This window comes from Ostrea edulis, chromosome 4 (genome assembly GCF_947568905.1).
Source record: "Ostrea edulis chromosome 4, xbOstEdul1.1, whole genome shotgun sequence".
NCBI lineage: Eukaryota > Metazoa > Mollusca > Bivalvia > Ostreida > Ostreidae > Ostrea > Ostrea edulis.
In genome coordinates this window covers 50,633,640-50,653,519 of record NC_079167.1, presented here as the reverse complement: position 1 = coordinate 50,653,519, position 19,880 = coordinate 50,633,640, and the positions used below count along the sequence as shown (strand labels likewise).

The 19,880-nt window shown below is 34.5% G+C and overlaps 1 protein-coding gene across 1 annotated transcript in view; it reads left to right on the top strand.

Moving 5' to 3' along the window:
- LOC125670235 (bifunctional apoptosis regulator-like) overlaps window positions 1-19,880 on the top strand; it is a 40,625-nt gene that overhangs the window by 12,297 nt on the left and 8,448 nt on the right. Inside the window, exons 6-7 of the mRNA XM_048905315.2 lie at window positions 5,286-5,434; window positions 6,442-6,600. Of these exons, the coding sequence (XP_048761272.1) occupies window positions 5,286-5,434; window positions 6,442-6,600 (308 nt within the window). The remainder of the gene's footprint in view (window positions 1-5,285; window positions 5,435-6,441; window positions 6,601-19,880) is intronic.

Here is a 19,880-nt window from a genome sequence, read left to right as displayed (position 1 = left end):
GATATTGTCCATTCAACATCTTGAATTGTTTTGGCACTACTATCAATTAAATGATGCATGTGTATAACACTTTTCCATTTTGCACCACGGGGGGGACACGTGTTTTACAAACATTTTTTGTTTACGTAGGAGTAGATGACCCTATTGATTTTGAGGTCATATGGTCAAAGGCCAAGGGTCAATCCCCTCTGGAAAGCTTTAAAAATCTTCCTAAAAACAACAGGGTCATGCAGATTAATTATATTGATATGCAAGCATCCCTGGGTGGTACAGATTCAAGTTTGTACAAATTATGGTCCCTGGAAGTAGGGTGGGGCCACAATAGTGGATCAAAGTCTCACATGGAAATATATAGGAAAAAAATCTTTAAACATCTTCATCTCAATAACAGTAGGGTCATGGTTAGTTGTGTTAATGTACAATTATGATCAGGTAGTGCAGATTCAAGTCAGGCTGGGGCCACAATAAGGAACCAAAGTTTTAAGTAAGAATCTTCAAAAAATTTCATCTCAACAACAGCAGGGTATGATTAGCCATATTAATATGCAGGCATCTATAGGTACGGTAGTTGAAATTTAAGTTTGTTCACATCAGGAACCCCAGGGGTAGGATGGGGCCACAATAGGAGATCAAAGTTTCATATTGGAATATACTGGAAATTAATGAAAACAAATTTTTTCAAGCGTAGCAGGACCACACTAAATCCTATCAAAATGCAAATGCTCCCAAGTTGTGTGGATTCAAGGTGATTTTTATGTCCCTGCTCATAGCTTTTGAATGGTGAGAGATAGGGTTCTCATATTTGATATGAGCTTTTCCATAGATTTTAACTTTGTAACCTTGGAGTTTGACTTAGTTTTAAGAAAACTAACCTGTTCAAGATCTCCTGATTCAGACCTATTCAAGGTAGAGCTTTCATATTTTGTACATAGATTTCTTATGGCAAGACCTTTCATTTCATACTATGATCTTTGACCTTATGACCTTAACCTCCAGATCAGCATGGTCATGTTAGTCATATTGGTATTGAAGCATAATCCCCATGTTGTGTGATTTCAAATTTGGTTATCTCATGACTCTTTAGAGCTAGGTTGGGGTCACATAATGGAGTCAAAATTTTTCACTGGAATAAAGATTTTTAAAAAGAATCTTTTAAAAGAATCACAACAGCAGGGTCAGCTTAGCGATGTTGCCCCTGGGCCTCTTGTTACTCACTTGTAGGAAATTGGAGGGATAATACTGTAATTGACAAGTGAAATTTAATGCATGTTTTTATGATATGCTAAAGAAATTGACAGATTATGAATAACACCAAAGGATACAAGATAAATCTGTAGAAAAATTAGCACTATTTTTAAAGTTAGTTGAATTAAAGAAATTCATGTTTGTTGATTGACTGTATATTGTTTAACGTCACTCGAGAGAATTTTTCACTCATATGGAGACGTCACCATTGCCAGTGAAGGGCTGCAAAGTTTAAGCCTATGCTTGGCGCTTACGGCCTTTGAATAAGGAGGGATCTTTATCGTGCCACACCTACTGTGACACAGGGCTTCAGCTTTTTGTATGCACGCTTAAATATGTGGGCGTGTTATTCTATACCGCTGTCATCTGTCTGTCTGTCTGTACATCTGTCCCTCTAACTTTGTCTTCGCAACTCCTCTTAAACCCTTTGGGAGATTTTGATGAAACTTGGTACAAAGAAAGATCACAATGTGGAGCTGTGCATATTGCAAGGGGAATGCTGTCCAATGTTTTTAAAAAGAGTTGTGGCCCTTGGTAGGGCTGAAACGATACGCTCCCTTCACGATACGATACATATTGCAATACTTATGCCACGATTCAATACTTTCAATACGATACAATTTACAGAAGAAACCAACAATAACATCAATTGAAGAAAAAATTAATTACCAAAATTCAAAATCATAATTTTAAAAGCAAAATGTTTTCAAACTGCCAAACGGAAAGATGCCTGTTGGCTCTGTAGTTTAAACTGATAAAGTTCATTTTTATTTTCGAATCGTTTCAGCCCTAGCCCTTGGACTTAATTTTTTTCTATTTAAAATACTTTGTCTTTGCAACTCCTCCTAAACCCTTTGGGGTATTTTGATGAAACTTGGTACAAAGAAAGATCACAATGTGGAGGTATGCATATTACAAGAGGAATGCTGCACCCTTGGACTTAAGATTTATTTTATGCAAGTACCTTGTCTTCACAACTCCTTTTAAACCCTTTGGGGGATTTTGATGAAACTTGGTACAAAGAAAGATCACAATGTGGAGCTATGGATATTGCAAGGGGAATGCTGTTCAATGTGTTTTAAAGGAGTTGTGGCCTTTGGATTTAATTTTTTCTATTCAAAATACTTTGTCTTTGCAACTTCTCCTAAACCCTTTGGGGGATTTTGATGAAACTTGGTACAAAGAAAGATCACAATGTGGAGATGTGCATATTACAAGGGAAATGCTGCACCACTATTTTTGAAGGAGTTAGGGCCCTTGGACTTAGATTTATTTTATGCAAGTACCTTGTCTCTTAAACCCTTTGGGGGATTTCAATAAAACTTAGTACAAAGGATGTATAGATGTGCATATTACAAGGGGAATGCTGTCCCACTATTTTTGAAGGAGTTACAGCCCTTGGACTTAGATATGTTTACTGCAAAATACATTGTTATTGCAACTCCGACGAAATCCTTTTGTGGATATACCTTTCTTACTTGTTCAAATTCCTGGGTCAATAATGTATGTGGGCGTATCATGTACCGGCTTAGCGGTACCCTATTTTTTGGTCTCATCCGAAGGACCACCCCATTTAGTCGCCTCTTACGACAAGCGAAGGGTACTGAGGACCTACTCTAACCAGGATCCCCACGGGAGAAATTCATGTTTGCAAATTAGATAAAGGAATACATATCATTATAACTGCCTTTTTTTGGGGTTTAATTAAAACTCAAAATGTTAAAACTGTAAAGAAACACTAAGCTTACTACTTTTTGTAACAAAAAAAAATATAGATATGTTGTCCAATACAGTTTTAAATAATTTGTTTTAAAAGGTACATTAGACATTAAAATTCTTAATTTTACCAGTACTTTTATTTAGTTAAAATACAAAATGTACTGAGTTTTGTGATTATTTTACCACCAGAAAGCACAGAGCACAGCTTTAGACAAACAAAATTATTCTGTTGCTTAGTATACTGGAGAGATGAACCTATGATATAAATTTGAAGTTTGTCCAAACCTCCCCATGGTGTTTTCTGAAAACTGCACGAAAAAAGCCATTTTATATAAGAATATCAAAAATGGTAGAAGAGTTGAGGGTCATTTTCTTTATGCCATTATTCTGAATCTAGGTCATTTTAGTCAAATTTAGAATTTGCTGGCATAGTGCGTGACAGTTGATACCCTCATGTATTTTTCAAAAATAAAGTTTTATTTTTTGAATAGCAACTGAGTTGCATAGGGATTCTTACACAAAAGATATTTTGTTTTAAATTGTCGTTCATTATTGGTAGTTTACTTTACCTTGGGTTATATACAGTGGAGCCTCGTTAATCCAGACACTTTGGTTCCCAGCAAAATCGTCCGGATAAATGAAGCGTCCGGATAATTGAATCGCATATTTTCTAGCTTTGCATAAGTAGCCAATATGTGCCTACTTTATTGATGCATAGTGAATTAAACACATTCTATCATTGGATTTAACCATTTACATTAGTAAATAAATTATGATAATGTTAACATTTACATGTATTTCAAAGCACTAAAATTTGATGTAGGTGTTCAGTGTATTTGCCTGTGAATACATTGTACATACATATGATCCCTACAATAAAATATTCAAAACTATGTACCGTGCCGGTAATTTCCATCTGTCACGATTCACGGGTTCGGCGGTCTGTGAAAACAATCTTCATCGTCCAAAGTTGATATAAGAATTTCGTGATTATCATGTCAGTTGACAACATTCTTTAACCAAAATTCAATCTGCCAGACTTTATATTTCTTATTCTATAAGTATCCAAGACAATATCAGGAGAACAAAATCATTTAAGCTCGTAATATCAAGACCTACTACTGCTTTGATCTAGTCACGCGCACCTATTATTTTCATGATGCAATAATAACGGAACAAAACTCGGGTGAAAATAACATTACAGGTACATACAGAATTTAATTGTCATTTTCCTTAAAATGGTAATTTTCTCACTTCTACCCAGAGTTTAAAAATTCGAAAGCAATAAAGCTTTACAACATCGTAACAAGAATCAATCGTACACAAGTACATTCTACATGTACATGCGCGACATTCTAAACGTTAAAAACTTATACTATATATACATGTGCATGAACATACATGTATATTTCACGCCAATCAACAGAATAAAATCCAGAATCTAGAAGTATAATCTACACTCTTTAGATTTGAATAAGCCGATATCAATTTACGAATCAGTACAACTGATACGTGTAGCAGTTAAAAAAATTATCATTACGGCATGATGTTTAATTTATTAATACTATTAGGGTATTGATCAAGACTATAAAATAATATGATACAGATTTATTTACAAAATTCAACACTACACGCAATAAAGATCTTATGTGCGAAAATTGGCACTACAATGTCTCGATCGGCACGTGCTATCTAACTGACATATCACACACCACCTAATTAAAGGGAGGTGTTGACAGGGTACAGGTACTCGCTTCAATTAGAGAGTTTGGGTTGTTTTCTTTATAATTTACGCCTTGCTAAAATTGTCCGACACAGACCTTCCCTAAATAAAATTACCGTCCGGATTAATGGTACAATTTTCAATGCATTATAACGTTTTGTAGTAAAAAGTGACCGTCCGGATCCGGAACGCGAATTTCCGGATTAATGATGCAAAATAATGTATAAAAATTCCGTTCCCTAGAAAAATCGTCCGGAAGGTGAAGCGTCCGGAATAATGGCGTCCGGATTACCGAGGCTCCACTGTAGTTCATACCAAAATGAGAACTGAAATAGCCCCTCCTCTTTATTTCAACTGGTATTTAAGTTTTTGATAATTCAGTTAAAGGGGCTCTATAGTGCTCATATCTATCAATTGAATGCATACATCAAACTGAAGTGGCTATATATGTGTGCCTAGTAATATATTGCTTGTTGAAACAAGTGTTACATTGTTTACACCTGTCTGTGATGGCAGCATAATTAAATTAATCTTTCATAGACTCAAAGTCCAATCTGTATTACTTGTCAGAGCACCACTATAAGACTTGGTTTTTCAGATGGAAGACTCCTGCTTGCTGTTGACAGTGCTAGCCTTGAGTCCAGTTTGAATGTCACCAATGACCTCCATGTAAAAGCCATTTATAATGCAATTCAACAGCTGAAGGAGTTTAATATGAAACTTCCAGCCTCACTCTGGGAGTACAAGGTGAATTGTTAAAAGTTCCATGCATCATTGATTTGTAAAGAAGCAGCAAACATGATAATTAAAAGTGTAATGGACATTATTCATCAGGAAGAAAACAACTGAATGCAATACACGATGTGAAACATAATTTTACCATATGAAATATTTATTACTCTTATTGTATCTATTTTCAAATCCATTGTGTAATATAATCTAAAATAGTCAAAATTTATGCTCTAAATTTCAGCATGTCATGACAGGCAGATAAAATTGGAATTTACAGATTTCCAATATTCTGTAATAAATATAAATGTTGTTTTAGTTTATTGCAGGGACATCAGAAAAACAGATGGATTTATTATTATTGGAAATTCAAAACTCCATTAATTTATTCTGAATTCAAAATTAGGAAGATTTATTGAAATATAAAACACTAACAGTGGCAAACAGTTGGAAGCTTAGCATATGGCAATAATGAATAAAGTTAAATTAAATGAATCAAACAACTTTACATAAACCAATACGTTCGGTAGCATTTCTGCATGCTGCTAACAAGATCGCAATCAAGCACAGAATTTGAATACTAATGACTCATCTGTACTTGGAAGTTGGCAGTATATTTGTGCTTGTTCTGTTTTAATGACACAATGCAAATTTGAAGTGTTCTTATGTAATGTGAAATTTTTACATATCAGAAATGCTGTGAAGTTCCAGCTTCATCATGGGTGATGCTTGTCTAAACCCTCTAACACCCCTTAAACTCAAATGTAAACTTTGTCAGAATCTTCAAACTTCACCTAACAGTTGCTGCCATGGCAGATTAAGTCAGCTGGTGATATTTTTGTTAAAGTGTCCTAAAAATCATACGTGGCATTGTTAAACTGGTAATAATCTTTAATGAATCTGTACATGATCACTATAATACTTTCCTCTTCATCTCTAAAACTGATTTGAAAGACTAATCAATAGTGCACTCACTCTCTCTCTTTCTCTCTCTCCCTTAATGTCACACACTCCCTGTGTTACAGGCCCTGAATCCAGGTCGGTCTCTGTTCCTTGTGTATGGTATCAAAGATTTCCCTCGGACAACAATGCTCTACCTGTACCTGTTTCAATATGATGACATTTTTGTACCGTTTCTACATTCCACATACCCAGAGAACACAGACATGCCAGTTATCCACATAGTAAGTTTGTACAGTATCCACTCATTGTGCCTGTATTTCCACATGGTAAGTTTGTACAGTATCCACTCATTGTGCCTGTATTTCCACATGGTAAGTTTGTACAGTATCCACTCATTGTGCCTGTATTTCCACATGGTAAGTTTGTACAGTATCCACTCATTGTGCCTGTATTTCCTTCTTGTATCATGTTACTCAATTTTAAGCTCACCTGATCCAGAGGCTCAGTGAGCTTTGTGTATAGGCCATATGATTGTGTTTGTTGTGTCTTGTGCAGAAATTGTTTGGAAAGTAGGCGATGTCTTGAAATCTCTTTGGCAATTTTTATCAAAATTGGCCCAAATTATCATTTAAGATATACTAGATCTCAGACCAAAGAGAGATAATCTTAGAATAATAATTATGTACAGTGAAACTTCTCTAAACCACCCGGCTCTCGGACCAATAAAAACGGCCGATTTATAGGGATGTCTGGTTTACCGAGAATTTAGCATTTAGAGACATTTTATCTCAATATTGTCAAAGAAGGTACTGTTCATTTTGTTCAGGTGATCTATGATAAATTATTGGTAGAGATCAAATTAGTCCATTTGTACCTGCAGGTAATTATAAATTCTAGCTGAAATCATCTAATTTTAAACTGAATATCTATAACAGGATACTTAAAGAAAACACAGAAGCCTATTATTGGAATGCCTCTTACTTATAAACACTCTGTTTACATTCATCGCTTATATCATTAACAAATTTGTTTTTACGTTTTTAAAAAGTACAGTAGCAAATATGAAATTGTAATTTGAATATTTCTTAGGAATTTTACGTCTATGGAAACCAAGAAAATTAATTTATTATTTAATAATTATCATTAACAGTCATGGGTTTGTTCTTTATCAACTACCGCTTATATCCATGTGATAGTATGGTACAACAATATGGCGTTTGATACTTATTCATTCAATATGTTCCTAACTGTTTTTTTACACTTTGCACTGAATTGGATGGGTTGCTTGGATTAGCCAAGTGGATAATTTCCCACCTGGCCTGTTGGTCAGTCAATTTGCACACCTGGCCGATTTAGATCACTCTCTGACCAAACTTTTCTAGTCTTCAAAAAGTGGCCGGTATTATAAGGGTAAATTACACATGTTTGTTAACAAATGTACTTTAAAAAGTGGCCGATATCCGGTTTTCAGGGGTGGCCGGTTTTGTAAGACTTTCTTTGTAAGGAAATGTTAAGATTTCTGCCAGGACTTTGAAAATTGGCTGATATTCAGGGAGAACCGGTTTTCTGAGGGGCCGGTTTGGAGAAGTTTCACTGTATAAAAGTAGTCAAGCTTGATTTTTAGTAGATTTCCAATGTTGAATACCTTAGTTTTAAAAAGGCAGTGTAGTGAAACTAGTGGTAAAAACAAACAGAAATGCTGCATTATCCATTGGATGGTTAATGATTACGGAGGCACTGTGTCGCAGCAAGCATTAGCACGTTAAAGAACCCTCACTGCCACAGCCCTGAGCGCTAGGCATTGATCTAAATTTGTGGTACTCCACCTACAGGTGGTGACATCGTAATATGAGAGAAAAATTCTCGACTGGACATAAAACAATCAATCCATTGGGTGGTTAATGATTAACAAATGCTTCAGCATTTTCATGGGGTGGTTATAATGATCATAATCATACCAACTAAAGCAAAATATGCAAGGGTATATACATGTTGGAATCCCTGTACCAGTATGCCCATCTTTTTGTACCATGTTTGGGCTATAGCTAACATGAAAAGCTAATACGTTTGTAATTCTAGGTCTTTTCACCAAGGCCACTGGTTGGCTTTTAAGGAAGCATTATTTCAAACAGGACCAGTTTAGATGAGCCCCACTGGGATATTACTTCCATTAGGACAGTGTTTGATTGAATACTGAGTAGTATTGAAATATGTGGAAGTAAAAAAGATGATAAGCCAAGGATATATATGTAATCCTTCTAGATATATCATGTAAAGGTTGCCTTTAGGATAAACAATTTTAGGAAATCTGTGAATCAGATAGACTCTTTCCATTATATTTTGGAAGCCATGGGACTACATGTATATATATTTAAGATTCAAATACACTCTGGGACAGTATTTACAGATGAGACTGATTTTGTAATCTACGAGATGTCATTCAGAATCCTCAAATCGATTGTAACAATTCCACGGATTTTTCTTGTGTAATTAGGGCCCCGCCCATAGGTGGATGTTCTGTAGTGATCAGCCTGTGTCTATCCGTGCAGATCTTTTCCGGACTTTCTTTTGGCTATCCCCACGGCCATTAAATTGAACTTATATCAATTGGATACAGAATAAGGAGGCATGCTACACCAGAGAAATTTGATATGGATGAAAAGTAGAGGATATGTACAACAATATTTTGAAATTGAAAACAACAAATTTACTTTGTTTAGTCAAAAAATGCAGCTTTAATAGAAAGCAATCTGGAAAAAATTGAAAACCCCTGCTGTGCTCGAACACACGATTTACAGTTCAGCAGTCGACGTGCTAACCTACTGAGCTACTCAGCTAGGCGATGATTTTTGATATTTATATTTTCATACATATTTCAAAAGGAAGTCAGCCATTATGACAATTTAGAGTACCTCCTTATGTTTGAGCTTGGGCTTTGTTGATCTATTTTTGAAAGAGTTATAGACCCTGAATTTAGCATATAATGCCACAAAGTGGAACCCTTTTGTGACGCTTGTCATCACAATGATATCTAGTTTTAATCATTTTAAAAATATTTATTTTACTCCAGTCAGTGTAATTTATGTACACTTTAACTGAAAAATAAGTTTTCACATAGAGAGCCTGTGTGGTTTTGACTAAGCAGTAATTGCAAACAAATATCCCTGGATTGTTTGAGATAAATCAATGAGTGCCAATTGTAAAAACATCACAGGATTTGATTTCTTTCAGTTTTCCACTGACACAAGTGCTTATCTTTCTAATATATATACTGTAGATGTAGCTGTGTTCAATAGCTAGAAAAATATGGTAATTATTTTTTATTACTGTCTGTGTTTCAACTAATATTACTCAAACACAGCATGATTTTATTTAAATTGATAAAAAAAAGTAGAACTTTTAAGATGCTCTGCAGTCTGTATAACTTGGAGGAGCTTTGTATAAGTAAAATGCAGCGAATCGGAGCTTGGAACAAGTTGAAAGATTTATGCAAGTTACATGTAATTGTACCACTATCAGATATTTGGCATTGGGAGTAACTGAGTCCAAGAAATAGTTTCAGAGAGAATTGATTAGATTAGGTTCATAACTTGTTAAATGTTTCTTAAATGACTGAACATTGAAGAAAAATTATGTAGAACGATAATTCTTCACACATTTTTAAAGTTACACTAATATTCATAATCTAATTTTCTTGTAAAGTCATGCTGAACCATATAAGCTGGGCCGCCAAGAAATAAAAAATGTTTGATAAGTGAGTTACATACGGCTGCAGAATTATGACAAACCAATTACTCAGTAATGTGCCCTCAGTCTGTAGATCCAATTAATTACTACTAACAGACTGGTCTTCAATTAATGTTACAAACAGTCAGCTATAATTTACCCACCAAATGTTTTGTTTTTAAACTTCGAAGATCAAGCTTTTTCTTACAATGAGGTTTGAAATTTAGAGGTACTGATATCATCATACTACCAACACTGGTGACATTTTTTTTATTTAGGAAAAACAAGATCCCTTTTTTTTTTTATAGCACAAAGAGCACTCTGATTAAAAATATGTGCTTTCAAGAATAATAGAATTGTCAAACTCAAATATGTTGTAGATTGGAAATTCTGGCATGGATTCATTCAGTTCCTGTTATGATACATATATAACTCCAAGGGCATGATATTCACTTTTGTTAAACAAATTGCACTAAAATACTCGCAGAAGCATAGTGATGTTAAAGATAGATATCGATGCCAGAGTGGCTAGCTCTTACTGTGATTTATAATGCGTTTACTCACAGCCCATTTGGATACATCAGCGTTAATGATCTTTAACAAATTTGTGTCTGGAACATGTCATAATTATACATTAGATATTGGTACTTGTTCAACAGAAGTAGAACAATAGTGATCTGAAACAACTGTTGATTCTACTCTGATACAGTAAGATATACATGAATGTGGACTCTGATTTCTTTACTTTCACTGTTCAGAAAATTCACAGTTCAAAATCTGTCCATGAAATCTCTATTCAACTTATTAATTTATTGATAAATATTATTGTTAAAACAGGCAACCTTGAAAATTATATTCATTTAAACTAGTTGTTTTTATACGCCCATCATTAGACGGGATGTATTATGTTATGGTGCTGTCCGTGTGTCCCTCCTGCTGGCTGGCTGTCCGTCCGTCCAGGGTAATGTTTTCCGGACTTTTTTCCATAACGGATGCATGTACAACTTTGAAATTTGGTCACAATATCTCCCTTAAGAATTGTGAGAGTGAGTTTGCATTTCAGCTGGATTGGTCCATCCTTGACCTAATTTTTGGAAAAAATAGGTCAAACAGTTTTCTGGGGTTTTTTTCATTACGGATATAGATATTGCCCTGATGTTTAGTCAAAGGCTTCCGCTCAGAGAAATACAAGTTCAGTTTGCATTTCAGCTGGATTGGTCCATTCTTGACCTACTTTTGGACTAAAAATAGGTCAGACAGTTTTCCCGTGCTTTTTTTCATTATGGATACAGATATTGCCCTGTTATTTAGTCAAAGACTTCCTCCCAAAGACTTCCTCTCGGAGGAAGACAAGTGCAGTTAATGTTTCAGCTGGAGTGGCGCACTATGACATACAGTACTTTAGGGGTAGAAGTAGGTCAAACAGTTTTCCAGATTTTTTTTGGTATGTTTACAGGTATTGCTCTGAAATTTAGTCACAACCTCCCTTTCAGAGAAATACATAATCAGTTCACATTTCAACTGAATTGGTGCACCATGACCTACTTTAGGGCTAAAGGTAGATCAAATGGTTTCCTGGACTTTTTATCATCATAGATAGATATTGCACCGACATTTTGTTTCAACCTCACTCTCAGAGAAATACACAATCCATTCACATATCAGATGGATTGGTGCACCATGACCCACTTTAAGGCTTTTCTATTCAGAATGTGTGTTGTATCAATTCAGAGTGCACAATGTTTCCAGGTTGAATTTCTGTGGCCGACGGGCGTATATTGTACTGTTTGCGGTACTGTTGTTTAATTATTCAAATTCTTGATCATTTGATAAAGCAATTCATTTTACACCTAATCAAGAACTAATTGAGTAATTGAATTGGCGTTGTGATTTTTTTTTATTTATACAACTATTTGTGTGGATTTATATATTCAATATATATGCTCATTTTCATTCATATGTTGATTTGGTATAGAGTCTAACATATCTGCTTCATATTTGGATGTTTTATAAATGTCAACAACAAACTAACAACACAACTTTATGACAAATGAGGTTACTTAAATACTACATCACCAGCTACCCATATTTGTGTAGCAATATTCCATCATCATCTGTATATGATGTGTATGTCTCTCAATTGATCAAATATGCAAGAGCATGTTCTGCATATGATCAATATTCAAATCGGGCAAGCTACAGAGAAATAAGTTGATATTACAGGGGTTTCAGCAGTCTCGTATAGTCAGTTAAACGAGACATTTGCAAATTTTATGGTTATTATAATGATCTAATTTGCAAATACAAGCAATCACGGGGTCGAAGCTGTCTAACATGTTTCATACCAATTGTTAGGTGTTCTTTACACATTGATTTGACTACAGATTACCCCATGTACCTGATCAAGATATAGGGCTCACGGCAGGTGTGACTGGTCAACAAGGGAAGCTTAATACCCCTAGGCATCTGGTCCCACTTCTGATATATGTCTTAATTTTGTATTATTCACAGAATTGATGAGATTGGTCACTGTTTGTTATCTTCACTTGTTCTTTAGTTCATTAAGACGTCATGAGAATACGGAAAATTTGTAATGGTACATTGATGGGTGACATTGCAAAACTGTAGCATTTAAGTCTCATTGCAATTTATAAATTAGAAAAGCGGTAACATTTGGATTTTTTTTTGGAGTGGGGTGCATTTTCTCATATCCTCGCTTACATGAGAACACTGGTAATTAGGTTCTCCGATCTGTTTTCTGTGAACGGTCATTAAGTGTAAGGTGTCTCCTGTCTGGCCTATGTAATTCTTGCAGCACCTTGCGCAGGTAATTATAAAAATGAGATTTGAACATAGCCTGTCGTCATTAACGTTTTCACTGCAAGTTTACTTCTGTTTTTGAAGAATTCGTACCCTTTTGTTTTGTACGGGCACGTAGCGCCTCTTGGTCTGTTGCATTTGTTGATGATGGGAGGTTCCTTAATGTTACTGGTAAAACAGGCGCTGGTAAGAAGGGATTTGTCGTGTACTTCTGATAATTTGTAATGTTCATGTCTGTGTCGTCTTCTAAGATAAGGAAGTTATTTTTTATCATTTTGAAAAACGTGTGGATTTGTAGGGTTACACATGGAAGCTTATGGTATGAGACTATTAATGAATTTATTTTCACTGTATTATCTGTAAGGAGATCCTTTCTTTGTATGACTTTGCTTTGTTGATTCCGTTTTGAATTGTTTTCATAGGATAACGTCTTGTATGAGTAAATCTTTTAACTCTGTGAGACAAACGACCATGATTCACCGTACAAAGCTCTAGCTCAGTGGTATATAATATAGGTATTGTTTGGCATCCTTTTTCTTGTAGAAAACGTCTGCTATGATGCAGTCTTCTTTCTTCGTCCCTACAAATGTATAACGTGGAGAAATTTACCTGATTCCATTGTGAATTTCAAATTAGGGCTGTTGAGGAGTCCATTAGTTGATCTTCACCTCTGTCTGATAAAGCAGTCGTCCAAATAACGTTTCCACAATTCCCCAATGAAAGTTTCAAACCTTTTCCTTAACTATAGAAAACAATTTTTCTCTTGAAACGAGTATTGGCGTAAGTCGGTACTAAGTACTGTGTGAACCACATCACCGTGCTTAACATTTACCCATTAAGATACTGTACATAAAACTCTTCTCTAGAATTATTTGTAGACTTTTTAATATGTCCTTTGGAAATCAATCCAATGTTCTATGGCCACTAATCCTAGATCATGTGGAATGTTAGAGTATAATCATAAAATGAAAGTAAAATTGATTCTGTATTGACTTTCTAGAAAATTGTACTCACACGCACACACACGCGCGCGCGCGCTTAGTCCAATAGTGTTGTGTGTATGTATCTACAGTAATTTCTCACAATGATCAACCTTTGCATGATAATAGTGGAAATATCAATATTGCCCCATCTTCCGTCTTTCATTTTCGTATTCCGGACGACAGTTGTACAAACGCGCGGAAATCGTCTGATGGGATGTAAATTACTTTCATCACCCTATCCTAGGGATCACGTCTGTATGGGTCTGGGTTATTACTAATTTTATTGCCAAGCTCTGGGATTCCATTTATTTGTCAGTCTTCTTCCATTATACTTATTGTTTTTGCGAAGTGATGGGACAAATATGTGTCAAAGATGACACGACAGAAAGACCTTCGTTAGAGAGTCACATGGTGTGATTTTGGCTCCATTTAAAAATGAAAATACGTCATACATTTTGATAAGATAGTATTTATCTCCAAAAGTTTTGGGATGAAAATTCCCGTAAAAGCTCTGGCATTCCGCATCGCGATTTTTGTTCTTGAATTAATCCTCGTGACAATATAAGTGAATATATGTCATTTATTTTACAAACAAATGACGTAATAAAGCAATATAAGAGAACATGCGTAATAAACTAAATATAAAAACTGTTTGGGTCAAGATAGATAGATAGAATCATAGATAGATAGATAGATAGATAGATTGCCATTCAAAGGCCCCGAAAGGCATATTAAAACATGAACAATTGTGCATAGAAACATAACTGTTACCGATGACTAGATTTACAAATGTACAAATAAACTCATATTTTATATTTACAAATTGATTCCAATACACTTCTATAAACACTATTAATATATATATATATATATATATATATATATATATATATATATATAAGGTGCCTTTTCGTTTTCTGTTGTTGCAATCTGATTAAAATCAGCTCCTCGATCCGCTCCTTTATTTTTACGTTGTCGCTATACGAGGCTCATATAGCCACAACATAAAAATAAAGGATTGTTGTTGATGTTGTTGCAAGGAACGATGATGTGCCACGTCATTGTAAAATATATTTAATGGCAAATTACAGACAATGTTAACACCATAATTAAGAATAAAAGGAGGAGTTATATTTTATTTGAATATACATATTTCAACGAAATTATATACAGTTGTATACGCAACAATTTTCGAAATTTAAAGAAATAGAGTTAATGTCAAATGTTTCGACTTAAAACCTAATTGCTAAACACGTAAATCAAAAGCTATTTGAACCAAACTATGTGTTTTTAAGGGTTTAAAGCAAAAACCTCATTTACATACTACATTTACATACTACTTTAGGGGTCATCCATAATTGTCAACCATTTTCCAAAGTGTGCAAAAAGCACACTTTTTGAGACCCCCCCCCCCTCAAAAAGTGTACATCAACCATTTTCAAATTCCCAACAAGAAGATCGACAATCAAGTTTATGAGCATTTTAGTTCAAACAATGAGCTCTTTAATATTGGTACCCCTATTTCTTGTTTTATATGAATGATATAATGTTTTATAAATGTGCAAATCTTGTGTACATAATAGATTTTTGTTTTTATTGAAAAAAATAAAGATGTCTCTGTCTTATCTTGTGGTCTTTTCACGATAAAATAAAACCTAACGCCGCGGATACGAAATAAATCCGGAAGAGAAAAAAAGAGCGTACGGTAAAATTGTCGATTTTTTACCCCCCTCCGCCGAGCGTGCTTTTTGCACACTTTGGAAAATGGTTGACAATTATGGATGACCCCTTACATACTATATTTACATACTATATTTACATACTACTTTACATACTACTTTACATACTACATTTACATACTACTTTACATACTACATTTACATACTACTTTACATACTACTTTACATACTACATTTACATACTACATTTACATACTACTTTACATACTACATTTACATACTACTTTACATACTACATTTACATACTACTTTACATACTACATTTACATACTATTTTACATACTACATTACATACTACATTTACATACTATTTTACATACTACATTTACATACTATTTTACATACTACTTTACATACTACTTTACATACTACATTTACATACTATTTTACATACTACATTTACATACTATTTTACATACTACTTTACATACTACATTTACATACTATTTTACATACTACACTTACATACTGCATTTACATACTATATTTACATACTATATTTACATACTACATTTACATACTGCATTTATCAATATCAGATTCTGGAGTGTTATGATATTTGTTGCTGCGTCTTAACCGATTATAAACGAAATAAATAGCTGTAAACACCGACGTTATACATGAGTAAACTTTACCGGCCTGTAGGATTATTACAGGCCTGCAGGATTATTACAGACCTACAGGATTATTACAGTCTTACAGGATTATTACAACCCTACAGGGTTATTACAGACCTGCAGGATTATTAGAAATCCTACAGGGTTATTACAATTCTGCAGGATTATTACAATCATACAGGGTCATTACAATTATACAGGGTTATAATAATCCTACAGGGTTATTACAGACCTATAGGGTTATTACAGACCTTCAGGATTATTACAGTCTTACAGAATTATTACAGGCCTACAGGATTATCATAGACCGACAGGATTATTGTAGACTGGCAGGATTATTATAGACCTGTAGGATTATTACAGTCTTCGGGATTATTATTGAATTATTATAGACCTGCAGGATTATTACAGACCTACAGGATTATTACAGTCTTACAGGATTATTACAATCCTACAGGGTTATTACAGACCTGCAGGATTATTACAATCCTACAGGGTTATTACAGACCTTCAGGATTATTAGTCTTACAGAATTATTACAGACCTACAGGATTATCATAGACCGGCAGAATTATTGTAGACTGGCAGGATTATTATAGACCTGTAGGATTATTACAGTCTTCGGGATTATTATTGAATTATTATAGACCTGTAGGATTATTATAGACCTGTAGGATTATTATAGACCTGTAGGATTATTATATAGACCTGTAGGATTATTATAGATCTGTAGGATTATTGTAGACCTGTAGGAATATTATAGACCGGCAGGATTATTATAGACTGGTAGGATTGTTATAGACCAGTAGGATTATTCTAGACCTGTAGGATTATTGTAGACCTGTAGGATTATTATAGACCAGCAGGATTGTTATAGACCTGTAGGATTATTATAGACCGGCAGAATTGTTATAGACCGGTAGGATTATTATAGACCGGTAGGATTATTATAGACATGCAGAATTGTTATAGACCTGTAGGATTGTTATAGACCTGTAGGATTATTATAGACCGGCAGGATTGTTATAGACCAGTAGGATTATTGTAGACCTGTAGGATTATTGTAGACCTGTAGGATTATTATAGACCGGCAGGATTGTTATAGACCTGTAGGATTATTATAGACCGGCAGAATTGTTAGAGACCGGTAGGATTATTATAGACCGGCAGAATTGTTATAGACCAGTAGGATTGTTAAAGACCTGTAGGATTATTATAGACTGGAAGGATTGTTATAAACCTGCAGGATTATTATAGACCTGTAGGATTGTTATAGACCAGAAGGATTATTCTAGACCTGTAGGATTATTGTAGACCTGTAGGATTATTATAGACCGGCAGAATTGTTATAGACCTGTAGGATTATTATAGACCGGCAGAATTTTTATAGACCGGTAGGATTATTATAGACCCGCAGAATTGTTATATACCTGTAGGTTTATTATAGACCTGTAGGATTATTATAGACTGGAAGGATTGTTATAAACCTGCAGGATTATTATAGACCTGTAGAAATATTGATTATTGGACTTTATCGCCTCCTACTGCAACATACACTACATATACATATATTTTTGATGTTTGAACTTTCTGAAATAGTCTTTTTTGCGGAGGAGGCATAGCTGAATGTTCTTTAAATCCCATGCAGTTCTCATTCAAATTAGGTTTGTGTACTATTCTTGCAGTTGTGCACTCTAGATTTATAAATTATTGAAATGCTTTAGTAAGAGAAGATGTAAATTCCATTTTCTATTCACGTGCAAACCTTTAATTGCACACCATCGAAGTACATTTTCCATTTCTAATTTCTTTATACTTCGAGAACGGAGGCTGCCAAAATCCGTTAAACCTCAAGTCCTCAACCCTGGGTTTTTAAATCTATTGCTCAGTAATTAATTTGGGAATAAATTGGTAATTTTCAGGAAATTGAAAATGAACGCTTTTATGGACGGAATTAATTTTTCGGACAATTCGTCAGTATTGTATTAAATAGATTGAAACTGATAACGCAACTTTCTTTTGGCATGACAAGATGAAGTGAACACGGTATGATCTTTCACTGTACTTCTGGAACAAACATTAATTATATATAACCATACGGTACAGGAACTAATGGGAATAAGTCTTAAAACGTTAGTGGTGTCTGACATGGAAATAATTGTTATTAATTTCTGTTAGAAACACAAAATTCATTTAATAATGATAAATAGGATTGTGCACTGTTTCTCTTCCACTGTCCTAGTATGCTACGTGCAATATACATACACGTACAAATAGAATAATAGAAAATGACAGATTATTAACACATTTCATGGAGGGGTTAAAAGTTATCTTCCTCTGAAGAAGTACATGGGTACATGTACAATATATCAAATCAATATGTCGGCATTATTAGCTCTTCTGAGCCGAAGGCTCAAAGAGCTAATCATATGGCCATGTGTCTGGCGTGCGGTGTGCGTCAACTTTTTGGAAAAAGGGCTATATCTCAAGAACCCCTTGGTCAATTTTTGTCAAATTTGTCACAGGGTATCCTTGGCCCAAGGGCTTTCATTTGTATTAAAACTAGGATTTTGACCCTTTAACAAGGGCAGCTAATTAGGAAAATGCAAACAAAAGTAGTGGTTGCTAAAAAATCTTCTTCTCAAGAACCACTGGGCAAATTATCACCAAACTTATGTATAAGGATGAGGATAGGTTGCAGATAAAAAAAAACTGTTCAAGGCATCATCCTGGGGCAAAGGGTGTGGTCTCAAGGTCACTTCAAAGTTGACCTTAAATTTTGTTTTGTTAAAACTTTGATATTTTGCTTAGTATAAGGACTAGGGTCATCGAATTTTGTCAGTTGATGCATCTTAGGACCTAATATCATGTTGTCTCAAAAGTAGGTCATGGTGACCTACTTTTTGAATTTCGCAGGTAATTATTATTAAATGGATTTTATATCTTGGACACTTTTGAGCCTATGATCATCAAAAGTTGTCAGTTTATGGATCATGGGACCTTGAAGTGCGTCATGTGAAAAGTATGTCACCATGACCTACTTTCTGGATTTTATGGCTAATTATTTATGAATACATTTTAGGTTGTTATTTCAGATACCGAGAGGTTTAGAATCATCAAACATTGTAAGTTGATGCGTCTAAAACATATTTATAAAAAAGTAGGTCACAATGACCTACTTTTTGAATTTTGCAGACTTTGAAATTTCACATTTTCAATTTTAGATGCATATTTTGGACACTATGAAAGCTAGGATCATCAAACTTTGTCAGTTGATGCATCTTGAGTCTTCATAGTTTGATGACCAAAAAGTAGGTCACCATGACCTACTTTTAGAATTTGACGGCTATATTTTAATATTTCAGATACTATTTGACTTACAATTATCAAACTTTGTCAGTTGATGCATGTTGAGTCTTCAGAGTGTGTTGACTAAAAAGTAGGTCACTGTGACCTACTTTTGGAATTTGACGTTTATATCTGAATATTTCAGATACTATTTGACTTCAATTATCAAACTTTGTCAGTTGATGCATCTTGAGTCTTTGGAGTGTGTCGACCAAAAAGAAGGTCACTGTGGCCTTCTTTTGGAATTTGACGGCTGTATTTGATTACTATTTGACTTGTCAGTTGATACATCTTGAGTCTTCAGTGTGTCGACTAAAAGTAGGTCACC